This window comes from Colius striatus, chromosome 12 (assembly GCF_028858725.1).
Source record: "Colius striatus isolate bColStr4 chromosome 12, bColStr4.1.hap1, whole genome shotgun sequence".
Taxonomy (NCBI): Eukaryota; Metazoa; Chordata; class Aves; order Coliiformes; family Coliidae; genus Colius; species Colius striatus.
In genome coordinates, this window is record NC_084770.1 from 16160073 (window position 1) to 16174429 (window position 14357).

At 39.6% G+C, this 14357-nt stretch overlaps 1 protein-coding gene across 1 annotated transcript in view; it reads right to left on the minus strand.

Annotated features, from left to right (window-relative positions):
* The window catches only part of USP13 (ubiquitin specific peptidase 13), a 48761-nt gene that overhangs the window by 27338 nt on the left and 7066 nt on the right, over positions 1 to 14357 (minus strand). The window contains exons 2-4 of the mRNA XM_062005804.1: positions 11890 to 12015; positions 8701 to 8761; positions 37 to 158 (exon numbers count right to left, since the gene is read on the minus strand). Coding sequence (XP_061861788.1) covers positions 37 to 158; positions 8701 to 8761; positions 11890 to 12015 — 309 coding nt within the window. The remainder of the gene's footprint in view (positions 1 to 36; positions 159 to 8700; positions 8762 to 11889; positions 12016 to 14357) is intronic.

Genomic DNA, 14357 nt, shown 5'->3' on the forward strand with positions numbered 1-14357 from the left:
AACAATTCCTGTGACCATTTGCACACACTCACTGACCAGCGCTGGTAACTCTTCTATATTGGGTAATGAGATTTCATAGTGATCAGGAAATATAATGAGTTTTGCTTCATCTTCGTATTCTAAGTCATCACTGTTGAGATCGCTGTTTGTCTCCAGATCTGGAAAATAAGATGGGGAATGTTAGGAGATTGTCCCAAGATCAAGGTTCCTAAACTGTGGCAGGGGTACCACCATGAAGCATTGCTTGCCTGGCATAAGCATGCAAGTTGACACTGTCAGTGCTTTCTGCTGGCTAGAAATGTTTGTGAATTTCTGATCTAAACTAAAATCTGACCATCCTGCAAGAGGGTGTTCTGAGGATCAAAAATTTCTGTTGTAATCTCATGCCCAGTCACAGTCACACTTGATTTGGCCTCTCTGCAAGCAGTGCACTGTTGCAGACATCACATTCTGGGAAGCAGATAACAAAAATCATATGTAGTAGTGCTGTGCTTTCTACCCAGGAATCTTAAAACACTACACAATATGAAAACCAGGTCACACTACCAATCCCCAAATGCAGCACAGAAATGATGCATCTCTGTTACAGCTCCCACATTTGCCAGATTGCAGGTGTGGCTGAAACATGCTATGGCTCCCATACATCTTGAACCTGGGGCCTTTCCTCCCATGAAGATGTCCATGGCTGGAAATACTCCCACATCTCATCCATAGTCTCAAATAGCTACAAGTACCAACATGATCCCTCTCTTGCTAACTCCATTCTGTAACCAGTGCAACTATCTGTTTAAAAAGCACTTATTATCTAATAAATCTTTCTTTTGATGATCAGGCAGTCCATAATGTCTGTGTACATAATGTCTGTGGCTAGTGGTTTTAGCTCTACTATCACCAAAAACATAATTATCCCATAGCAACAAGACTGAGTTAAAATCTTGCTCAGTACTTTCCAGGACAATTGAAACAGTTAAAACCAAACATTTGCAAATCATAACACATGTTTCACGGGATTCAACTGCAAGAACAGCCTGGGCAAGGATGAGATCTTCTGGATCTTTCTCCCATCTGGAGATGCCAGATCTACTGTACTCCAGTCACTGACAGAGTAAGATTCAACCAAGAAAGAAGACGCATTATCAGTACCTAAAGATGGCTCTTATTTTCACTTCAAGTACATGCATATGCTTAATGAGTTCCTCAATCCTAAACAAGCATTGGCAGCAACCACTGCACCCCGGGAATGCCTGAAATCTCAAATGTATATTTTAGAGAGGTGAGGATAACAAGGGTCTGATGCAGAAAACTAAGCTCACTGTTTACCCAGTGGGCAGTAATTGTCTGAACATTCTAACTTACAAAATAGGTACCAAAAGATATTTTGACCTTTAAAGACCACCTTGAGGGGAACACAATGCAGTTTCCATTTAACTCTTGGCTCACCTCCTGCACCAGTCAGTCCTAGGGGTGACAACAGCCACCGTCAGTGACTTCCAGCAGCATGACCTCTTTCTCAGCAGCAACCAACAAAAGTCCCTTATCAGCTGAATATAGACACAAAAGCAAGAACTTTTTCTTATACTGAAAGCATGACATTTGTAAAGAAAATATTAATTCATTACTGATTTCCCAAATCACCCTATCTTCATAACAATCCCTTCCCTTACAGCAGCACAACAGAGATAACCAGTGACCTCACCTCTGGGCTTCTTTCCCAGCTTGTATTACAATTCTGTGTTTTGATAACAGATGCAGTTAACTACAGCAAGCTCTTTTGCTCTGTGAAACAAAGAAACTGAGTCTCTTGGAGCTGATAATACATATGGCAAGGTGTCATGGTGAATATTCACTTAATGCCCAAGAAATTTATGGTAGTCAGCACAGCAAAAGTATTGATCCTCTGCTAAACATGACAGAGGTTCCTCAGAGGGGATAAAAACTCACTATATGTTCAGACCAGTTTAAAGGCAGCAAATGCCTCTTCCAGCACCTGCAGCCACACGCTTTATGCAGCCACCAGAGGGAACCTGAGGACAGCTCACATCAGCTGCTCTTACCTGTAGACATGACCCTAACCCTAACACCTGCTGGTGTTTTCATTTCCCTATGACACTGACATTAAGTTTATAATATTTATAATCTTCTATCTAGAAAGAGCAATGAGACGGTTGCCTGGGTTCAAAATCCAGACCCACTTCAGCCCATCTCACACCAGACAACAGCAGCCAGACTTTACTGCTACTGACCTGCATTTGAACTAGTGATCCAGGGATGAAAGACTGAGTATCCTATTAGCAACCATCCGCTGCCATCTAAGGACTTCACATGCTTAAAACATCAGCCTTTTCTGTGCAAGGAAAGGAATATTCCTTTTTACATTCTCAGGCTTCATACCATTCACATTACCAGAAAAGCAGAAAATGATGTCCTGGTGGCATGGCATCCTGGATATGTGATGCCAATATGAGAGCATCACACTTGTTATTTTAAAGTAATATACACATGGCTTCATAACAGTTCTAGGAAAAAATACTAAGGACTTAACCGGCAATTCCTCTTTTGAAGGTGACCATGTAAAGTTGGTACACTTCCACTCCACACATCTACTTGCTCTGAATAGGAATTTCAAGGGTCATCAGTGGTTTTTGGCAATTATCACTCTGAAGACAGCTTCTCAGGGTTCAGATCCAGTACATAAGACTGGAAAGGATTTCTAACGTGACTGACTGAAATGCCTTGATACAGCAGGTTTCACTGTGAGGATAACAGAGCACTGGCACAGGCGGCCCAGGGAGGGTGTGGAGTCTCCTTCCCTGGAGGTCTTCAAAACCTGCCTGGACATGTTCCTGTGTGACTTGATCTAGGTGGACCTGCTTTGGCAGGGTGTGTTGGACTGGACGATCTCTAAAGGTCCCTTCCAACCCCTACCATTCTATGAGTCTATGAATCACCTTTGTTCACTGTTAGAGGGGCCCTTTAACAATGTCCAGTTGAAAAACCCCAAATCATTATTTAGAAGGCAATGGAGTCCACACTGAGGGCAGTGGTTGACCCCATAGCCAGTGGGCATCATATGTAGCCTGCAGATAGCTTCAAACTTGAATTTTAAAATGAGTACAGAACTTGAGAGAGGAATAAAAGTAACTATAGGAAAGGAAAGCAGGAGGAAATCTACTTTTAAATGGTGCATATTTTATTTTTAAATTACTATAACACCAAAGGCACTGAAAAGTATGAACTTTCAAGCACTATACTTCATATAAAGCTGTTACTTGTAGAAGAATGTTCTTCCAAGATACTTTGTGAGTAGAAGAATCTTTGGGGAAAAAAAAAATAGCTTTACTCAGTTCTAAGACTAAGGCATAAGACAACCAATCAATTAGTCATGTTTTTAAAGAGCTGACAGCCTGATGGTGAATGTTCACATGACATTGTTCCATGTCTAGTGGACTAACAGCTTTAAAGTGCCTTCTCAGAGCCCCAATTAAACACTGTGGTCACTAAAACAAAGTGTCCATAGGTCACAAGTGTGCTGGGAGGCCAGGTTGACTGGCAAAGCAAAATAACAGATACATTAAAAGAGAGGCTCGACTCACATCGCTATTTTGGGCAAGTGGTCAGTAGAGTAAATTTACTCCAGCTCACACATCACTTTAGTGATGGTGAGAAACGCATTGACTGAGAACAGCAGCTGAAAGTGGAAGACCAAGTACTGTAAACCAACCCACTAGATGGGAAGAAAAGCAGTGGACATGCCCAGATCAGATTTAGACAAGTTACCAACTGACTGCACTAATAATAGAGGCATAAGGAGACTCCAGGCAGGACCCCCGAACAGGATTTCCTGTGCATATGGATGTGTCTGTGTCCGTGTGAAAAGGAATACAAACATGAAAATTGAATTAGAATGTTGACTAGTGAGACTACAACTAATTTTGAAACCCTTGAAAGACATTTTAGAAATCTGCGCTTGATCCTTCTCTCACTAAAAGCAACGAACAAATTTGTATGGACTTGGAAGTTAAAGACTGAGTCTTTAAATACAATAATTTCTTTCTGAAGCTGCTAAATAATAGTGCAAACTATAAGCTACTCAGTTCATTTGTTTTCAGGCATATCTGAAACACTGACCTCATCCCAATGAACTATAAAATAAGAAGAAACCTTTAAAAAATATTCACTTTACAGTCATAATATTCTCCTTTGTGTCAAAAGGAAAACTTTCTACTAGGAATTTTTGGATCATCCATTACTTGTAATATAACATTTTAATTGCTTTCTACTCCAAAGCATTACTATGTTGCTCTTACTGCTAGATACAGACTTCACTCCTTGCACTTCTGGCACATTCATGTGTTAAGAAAGCAAAGTTAAATCACCAAAATTCAAATTCTTAACTACTTTTCTAGCAGCATTAGCCTTTGTTAATTTAGCCTAATTCCCACAGTTCTGCCTAAACCAGCAGACTATTAAGATTCTATTAGTATAAGGTATCTGCTCACCATCCTATACATAATCCAACCTTAGAGGGTAAAGCCAGAAAGCCACATGTTCACTCATGGTCTAATCAGTTTCACTGCTACTGCTGGGAAGTATGCACAACTTCACTGGGCTAAAATTCAAAATCCTCCTAAATCATGACTTTCCATTCATAGGTCTATACACTATACATGCTTATGTACATACATATAAACATAAACCATTCACAGTAAAAGTCCTCTTCAGAAAATTACCAAAGGCATACTTACTGAAAACAAGGTTCTACTACTGATTGCTCTGAGGCCCAGGAATTGCTAAGCGGAGCTGTGGTCCAGTTCAGTACAGTCACGCTTTGCAGCTGAACCTGGCAGCTCTCAGTGCACCCAGTGCCATGGGGCAGGTGCCGTCCAGGAAAAGCTCAGCAAGTTTATACTTTCTCCCTAGTTCTCTAAGCAGAAGTTTCCCTTTCTGAGGCCTTCTCCAAGACCAGCTGGATGTCATGAGCACTGCTCCTCACTGACAGTCTTCTCACCAAGAACTGCCACCCTCACAGATATGCTGACAGAGCCGTCCATGTGAGTACGTCAAAACACTTTTCACTGATGGCCTAAGTTAGTCCTGTCTTTCCTCAAAACAGAGCTCACGGAGTGTGTTGCACTGGTGGATACTGCTATGGAAATTAATCTGAAAAAGGACATTTGCCTTCTTTTCGAGAAGTTTTGTCAGAGCCACTTTGCCAGCTCTGTTTAGCCAGAACCATTACTTCACTTTGGAAAACACACAATGGTTTTATTTTGTTCTGTCATATCTGTACAATTTCCTATCAATTCCAATCCACTCTTTCTTCCAGATGGGCTCATATAAAAATTACATTTAGTGATGATACTTTTCCTAGTCTCATTAAGTCTTTTTCCTAGAACTGTTATCATATTTACCATGATGTGGGTGATTTAAAGATGAGGTTGCATTCCAGAGACAACAGTGCAGCTGTTTCTTTTTTGAGAGCCTTGTGAAGTCACGGGGAGCTATCATTTCATCACATCAAATAATTTATTTCCATGTTACAGACTAGATCTAAAAATTCTTTGCACAATAGCCACATTTATTGATAAGCACAAAATATCTTAAAACCTGCTAGCCTAGATAACAATGCAGTGAGCTTCCTAATCCATGCATTGTCATGCAAACATTTTGCTTTAAATATCATCCTGTCATTGTTTTGGCTGGGATAGAGTTAATTTTCTTCCTAGTAGCTGAAATAGGGATATTTTTGTATTTGTGCTGAAAACAGTGTTGACAATACAGGAATGTTTTAGTTATTGCTGAGCAGGGCTTGCAGAGTGTTAAGGCCTTTTCTGCTTCTCACCCTGCCCTGCTAGCAAGTGGACTGGGGGTGCACAAGAAGCTGGGAGGAAGCACGGCCAAGACAGCTGCCTGGAGGCAGCCAAAGGGCTATTCCATACCATAGAGTACTATGCCCAGTACAGAAACTGAGAATTGGCCAGGAGATGCGGATCATTTCCAGGGCATAGGTCAGCAGGTGATGAGCAATTGCATTGAGCAGCACTTGGAGTTTAATTTTATTGCTCTGTTTTTCTTTTTATCTCTTTTTTACTATTCCTTTTCATTACTATTAGTATATTTTATTAATAATAATGTCATTGTATTTTATTTCAGTTAGTAAACTGTTCTTATCTTAACCCACTAGTTTTACTTCTTTTCTCCTCCCCATCCCCCTAGGCAGGCAGGGGAAAGGGAGCGAGGGACTGCATTGCACTTAGTTGCTCTAGTTGCTGTCTGGGGTTAAACCACGACACAACTCCCTATCCCCTGAAAGTTTCACAGTCTGAGCTGAAGTTACCACATCCACACTGCCTAGCAACATCTAAACAATCTAGACTAAAGGTAGTTCATACCTTCAATGCATAATCTTATTATGCTTCCTAATTACACAGGACACTCTCACAGTCAACACCCTCCAGTCTTCTCCAAAAGAAAATCAAAACAGAACAAGCCCAAAACCTAATGTACATGTGCAGATGTACATACACTTTGGATCTTTTAATGTTTAGGTAAAGAAAAAACTTCCAGTTCACTGACTGTGCCTCTTTCACATCTGCTGGATAGCAGCAGTGCTAGAAAGTAATCAGTGAGCATCCAAAAGACATTTACCTAACACTAAAGAGATAGAAAAGGGTTTAGTATCTTTAATAGCTTTATGTCAAAGAGGATTATCAGATGCAATGTAGCAAATGCCTAAATTGGATTGACTTTGTACACAAAGCTTCAGTCTCTAGGTCTTCAAGGAATTATTGAAAGACACCTAGAAACACAGGAGTGTTAGAGTTAGCCATTGAGAATTATCTACTCGTCTGATAGAGTACGTTCTAAATGGCAGGCTACATAACTGGGCTAATAACAGCCAGTTTGGTGCAAATCTCTACCCTAGGTGCCCAAGGTCACAATGAGAAAGACAGAACTAAAAGGACCTTTTAGGATGAGAAATCCAGCAGCTCGATCAATGAGGAAGGTATTTGGCTAAAATGCCAAATTTTGCTAATTATCTCCTCTGCTGTCATATGTAAAACTGTTGAATCAGACGACGTCTTGGTGCTCTGGTATCCTCAGCTATGAACAAGAATGGGAATAATTTTTTGTTCTTTATTTTAAGTATGGCTGAAACACAACAAAATCTGCTGAGCCAAAGAAGTGGACACTAAACATTTAGATGCATGGAAATATCTCAGGGATCAGAGCAGAGAGTTGATATCATTTTACTCGCAGCCAGCAGTGGCTGCAAAAGGACCACAGTAGAACAAGAGACCAGATGAGATAAATTTTCAAACTTGCACCAGATTCCAGAAGTGCTGGATTAAATGGTGATAGTTCCATGTGCTAAATCCACCCCGTTGAAACTGTATCACCTTCAGAAATTCCCTGGGACCTGGACACTTGGAACTGCTGCACCAGATCTACTCAGAGGGAACAAAATGCTCATGGGCAAGGATGGAATTTGAGGACTCCAAAAGGGCCCATCTGAGACACTATGCCACGTACACTGTGTGCCAGCACACTACAATAAAAGGAGCCTCAAAACGTGTGCAGTAGATCAGCAAGAATAACATTTGACCGTGCTTTTATATTTCTTGTTTATACTCACATTGCTAACACTGTACAACCATTGCTATGCTGCAGATAGCCTTGTTTCTGAACTAATTATTTTATAAGCATCCAGTGACAAACATTATTTTCAATGTAAACTGACAGTAAATAGCATTTAGACCAGCATCTGTGACTTAACAGTATCTTCCTACAAATGAACTTTCTTTTCTTATGATTCATCTTAAGACTTTTTTCTCTCTAAGCCCCCCTTGCAAAACTTACTCCTGCCAAATAATTAAAATGTAATTGGTCATAATCTGCAAAGGTCTCAGAGAAACATTTCACAGATCAAAGCAATTCCAAAGAGAGGCCATGCTATTGTTTCCCTTTAGCCATAAGAGTTGGAAATTGTAAAGAAAACATTTAACCTGTTTGTTGCCAGAAGAAAAATTCACTATTTGCTATTAATACATAGATAATTAATAATAGATAAATCAGAGAAATGCACAAGCTGTGGGAAGACAATATAGGTTTTGCATCACATTCCCCTCATCCATATTTATAAGGCACTCAGGTTTTTTGGGTAATCTTAATCAATGAATATTGGATGAAATGGACAAGGAGTAAGGGGATATAATCATGGACATAACAGAATACAAATTGGTAAGAGATGCTCATGATATATGTAACAACCCTTCCTATGATCGGCTCCTGAGAACAACACTGTCATGCTGAGGTCCTGTTATATCTAAACATTAAGTATAGACAGCTACTTTAATAAAAAAGGTGCTTTGTGGACATCCAAAGAGAGAAAATGGACAGAATTAGCCAAAAAAATGTCTATCAAACACTAAACTGTTTGAGAATAGTTCAGTTCCTCCTTTAGATTTAAATATTTCATGCATGCATACACATCCCTCTCAATATGCACCAAGATTACTACGAATTACTGATTTGTCTGAACTGAATTTGAAAACTAGAATTAAAATTACAAAAAAATAATCTAACAGAAAAAGAAAACCCACAAGGATCCCCAAAGCCAGACACAATGGTGGACAGAACCCAAGTACACATGCAGACAGGGTCAGAAAAGGACTGTGTGAAAGCAGCTGTTGACAATACCTAAAAATAGCTTAGCGTTCCTCCTTTTTGGTAAAGCTCCACCAGATGCCCCCGGTACCTTCTGGAAAGAGAGAAAGAAACAACTAAAAATCCATCATGTGAGATAACAGCAAATCAGCAATGACCCCATACCATCACCAGTTCTGACACACATCTATCTGCTTATAGTCCTATTAAATCATAGTCTTTGTAAAACCTCTTCATTCACCTCTGACAACACGACACAAGTCATCATTGCTTACTACCCTCATGGAGTAAGAAAACCACAAGCTGAATCCTTCACACTTTGCTTTGTTAAATTAAGCAGAGCACAGCATGGGTGGCATCTCTTCTATCAATAAGAGAAGGACATCTAGCACCACTCAGATCTCTAACCACCAGATCCCCTATGATATTTCTTAATGATTGAAGCTGAATTTGAGAGGGGTAGAAAAGGCTATTATCTGCATAAAAGACTCAGTCCTTCATAACTAATTCTAGTATGACCACCTTGCTGTGATCTATTAATTCAGCTAAGTTTCCTCCATCCAGAAAATAATACCTTCTGCATCAGGATACTTGCCTGCTTCCATTAAGGACAATCCAAGTTATCACCATGCTTCCTTCACACTAGAAAGTATGGAAGAAACCTGGCAATGCCCAAGCAATTGTTTATGGGGGACTTTATTTCATTTTTAAATTTAAGTTCCACAGCAGAGAACAGTAACTTCCAAGTGATATTCAGTTTCAAGCACTACTTTTCCAGTTCAAAACACCTTAAACTACTAGGCAAAGTGCTAGTAGCTGAGGAAGTGTAAAACTCAACATGCTTGCTGCTTAAGCTGTTTATTAACAGGCACTATTAAATCAAATCAAAACAAATAAGCCTCTGTTCATAATGCCAACATGATGCATTATGCAGTGTATAATGTTAGTGTAACTGGTGAGGTTGTTAGGCAACTTTTTTGTTTTTTATAATAATATTGGGATACAACAGGTGGAGAGAAACCAGCCAAGAACCTGTCAGCCTAGGGAAAGTTCATGTTCACTTCTACTCCTTGGCAGGTTAAAGGGTCACATATTTTGGGTGGTTCCCTTCACCATGTAAATAAAAGCTTTGGCCAAAGCAGACTGCTTGAATCATCAGTGAGGTTTTATACATCACAGGAAAGTTTTCCATTCTTAGAAAGAGCAAATATCAACTAACATTCCAGCTGCATTTAAAAGCAGGGCCTATTATCCATATGTATGAGTCCTAGGGAAAGGGAGTCCAGGGTTGAAACTCCAGTATTCACAAAAGTAAAAACTAAAAATTCCTCAATGAAGTGAAAAAAAAATAGCAGAACACTTTTTTCCTTAATACTACTGGAATTTAACAATTGGAAAGGAAATAGCCAAGATTCCAAATCTATTTTTAAAAAGCAGCAGCAAGATGCAGCATAATCCAATTATAAATATATCATTAATAAATTATACATATGTTAAAGATTATAGCTTCAGAACTCAAAAAATGTTGTTTCTGATACTAGGAAACTCCAATTGAGTTCTGATGTCACCCAGCAAGATACTGTGAAAGTCATGAAGACTGGATTTCAAAGAGGAAGAAATTACTATGTTTATCTCTGCTAGGCTGACATTAAATATTTCAGCTCCATTTTGTAAACTTTATTTCTTCACCTGTCAGAAATCATTGAAAATATTCCACTTTTGCAAAACAATGTTGGATTCTAACAAGTGTGACACATCAAGCAAACGGGAGTCCACACAACGCATCAGCAGCGGCATTAAATTCTGTTTATGATGCTTCTTGTACAAGCTGTCAGTGCCTTCAATTCTGCATTCTCTTTAACTGCCTTTCCATAACGTTTCTGTTTTCTGTCTTTCTATAACAGCACCATCACAGAATAATAGCCAGGAACCCATCACTACAGGAAATTTTGTACTTTGAACAGGGCTCAGGTATCACTATAGCACCAAGCTAAAGCTGAACACCACCCAGGTAGTTGTGTAAAAGTCATACACTACAGGAAAGTGGCTGACTTTTAAAAATCCTGAAAAGTGAAACTCTAGGGGGAAAAAAAACCCACAAAATCAAACCCCACATTTTCTTGATACAGCTAAGAGTTTTACCAGACGGTACTCCGTAACTTGCACTTACGCACATTTCTGATGATTCAGCAGATGCCTCTGCTGCTGATTTGCCACTGGCAGACACTCAAGTCAATAGGCTGAAGATCTGACCCTTATTTTCTAATTTAATTGTGACAAGATACAAGACTCATACTTATGTCAAACACCTTCGGAAGCAAACAGGAATTTCTGTAGCAATGCAGTGCATTCTGCAAGAATGATGCCAAGGGAAACACAGGCAAGAATAGCAGCCTCACTAAAAGAATCTTAAGATACTATATCTAATGCCTTTGCCTGTACTGTATCCCATACCAGCAAAAGCTTGGCTTAAAAAACCAAAACCACAAAGCAGCATTTGCCAAACGCATCATTTTGCCAGACACTGACCCAGTGCAGGCCTGATGTTTCACATTGCTCAAAGCAAAACACGGACAGCACGTAAGAAGCAGTTATGGTAAACAAAATCCACAGCTAATGTATGAGGAACCCTATCTGTTAGCCACGTTAGGTGACATGATTTTCACCTGCACTGTATAATCACAACACCATTTCCTACCACACTTTTGCAGTTCTTCAGATTAATCTTTATCCAGGAAAGGAATTTTTGAGGCTTCATTTTAAACTTGGTTGTCCTTAATATTAAAAATTGCCAGGTCACATGCTAGAAGAAAGTTATATACAAGGAAATCTGACAGGGTTTCTGCCCACCTGTCTCTAGTCCTAGATATCATCTTTCAAGAGTGCTAAATTCACTCAGAAGAACTGTTGCTAAAACTAGACTAGGCTTTCCAAAAACTCAGATAAAAGTGTGAAGGAAAATGTTGCTATCACGCTTAAAATGAAAGACAATTCTAAACTATAATGAACATCACTAACAATCTCAACCTGGGAGACATGCAATTCACATCACTATATGCATGGTCATCTACTGGAAATAAAATAAGCAGTCAGAGCACTTTATAGAACTCAGGGTCTTCATCACCCAGGGGAAACATGGTCTGTGTCTGAAATGCCTTACCTAAAGAAGTACAGAGACCCAAGAAATGCCAAGGTAGTTAGTTAAGAAGCCAAGAGTCTCACCTCTATCACATGTCGTTTCAGATGCAAATACACACACTGTCCTGTTTTCCGGTAATGCCTTTCCATGTGTTCCCTTCCAAATCCTAGAAATGTGTTCATGCACACATAGAGACCTCCTTCTGAATCCTAAAAGGAATGATACAAATAGTTACAGCACAGTAGGAAATGATCAGGACAGAAAGGACTTGGCAAGCAGCAAAAAAACCCAGAAGAATTGTAGACCCTTTCTGTTATCAGGTAAGAACGAAAACATGGATTTCATAGCACATTATGATCTTTACATCGTCAGTCTTCTAAGAAACTTCCACATTATATCACAGCCTATAGAAATGGGTTACTTTACAACTACAGATTGGCAAGTGCCCAAATTGGAGGTTTAGAAGTTAAGACTTGAAAAACTCTGCTTGAGTGCCCAATCAGGGATTAGTACATGCATACATGTAGAAATTTGTAAACCATAGAAATGACGAAGCACACACATTTGTTTGAAGTAGGAGAACTTTTTTTAGCCATTTGCTTGAAAGAATAAGATTACAAATCAGAAGTACAGCAGAGGTGATGGTCCAGGGATTCTACCACAATTTCTACTATGGATCATAATCTCATTTGAGAAAAACAGGTCTCAAGTGATCTTACAGCTCTTAGAACTGGCCAACAAGAAAATTGGCATTTTGTGAACATTCCTCAATATCTCTCAGGGTTTCTCTCTGTTCATGCAATTAGAGTGCTTGGAGAAAAGGGCACTACAAAGGAAATATATCTATATTCCTGACACTGATCACAAATGTTGACATTTTGGTAACATAAACCACCAGGAGCCCCATAATTTTTTGATCTCCCAAAAGCTGGGTATTGATGCTGGCTTGTTCCATTGTAACAGCACTCCCAGATCTCTCCTACATCATTCAGGTTGCCAGAAAGACTTTCAGTCATCTAGTTCATTGGCGCTGGATCAATTTTTAAGCCCTCTCTACCATGTATTGTTTTGAACAGGTGATGCATTACAAAGACTGAGCTTTTCAGAAGCACCGTGACCTTCCTTTTATTGTGAACATGTTTGTTCTAGTAGTACAAAACAGCTAACATTAACTACTCCAAAGACAACATAACAGAACTCATCAATAAACATCTCAGAAGCAATTTTTAAAAAATATACAAAACCAATAATCATTATCTTCAGAAACAAGTCACGTTGGGCACATCAATACACATAATCATACACTGAGAACTGTTACAGAAACAATTCTTTGATACGATACCAGCTGGTAGTGCCATCCCTGAAAAATGTTCAATAGAGTAAACCAAGAACTCCTCTCCTGCCTGGCCTTTTCCTTTTCAAGGTTCTTCCAGGCAGGAACCTCTGCTCAACCTCTGAGCCCAGCCAGGCCTCTCAGAGTAAGCACAAAGCTGTCCATCCTGACCGGCCAGCTATGGCACAAGTCAGGCTCTCTCTAGTCCTGTGGACTGGAACAAGTAGATAACAGGTGATCTCCAATACTTTCATAACTAGCACCAGGTTAATACACCTTAGTCACTTCCAGAAAAAGAAAGTGGAAGGGCTAACAGTGTTGAGTGATTGTTGTTCAACTGAACTCTGGCACAGACTAACTAGGGCCTGACAAGTCTCTCCCTTCCCACCACGCCCCCAAACCAAGTGCAAATGTGTCATGCTGTTGGGGCTTAATCCCAGCCAGTTACTAAGCACCACACAGGCTCTCACTCACTCCCCTTGCCATCCCCAGTAGGATGAGGAGACTGGAGAAGAGCTATAAAACTCACAGGTTGAGATAAGAACAGTTTAATAATTAAAATTCTTATTATTAATAAAGAAGAGAGAAATAAAACCCAAGGAAAGATAAGTGATGCAGTCTGCAATTGCTCACTCACCAATGGACAGCCAGTCCCCAAGCAGTAAATTGCCTCTCCTGGTCAACTCACCCTAAGTTTATATACTGGGCATGACGCTTTGTGGTATGTAACAGTCCTTTGGCTAGTTCAGGGCAGCTGTTCTGGCCATGCTCCCTCCCAGCTTCTTGCATATTTTTTTGCTGGCAGAGCATAAGAAACTGAAAAGTCCTTGACTTAGGGTAAGTGCTATTTAGCAACAGCTAAAACACTGGTGTGTTATCAACAGTGTTCTCATGCTAAATCCAAAACACAGCACTGTACCAGCTGCTAGGAGGAGAATTAACTCTGTCCCAGTCAAAATCAGAACACAGTTTAAACCTAGGTAATTCTTCTCAACCTCTTTCAAAGACAGGCATCAAGTATTTCCATAGGACTTGAAGGCATCTAAACTTTTCAAAATATTCACAGCCTTGAGAACAAGCCTAACAACTACTATCATTCTCAAAAGTAATAAAGTGGTTAAAAGACAACTCCAAATTTGGTATTCAAATTTTTTGTTAAATACAATTGTATTTAAAAAGTATTACCTTGATTGTAATTTCCACTACTCCACAGATCTA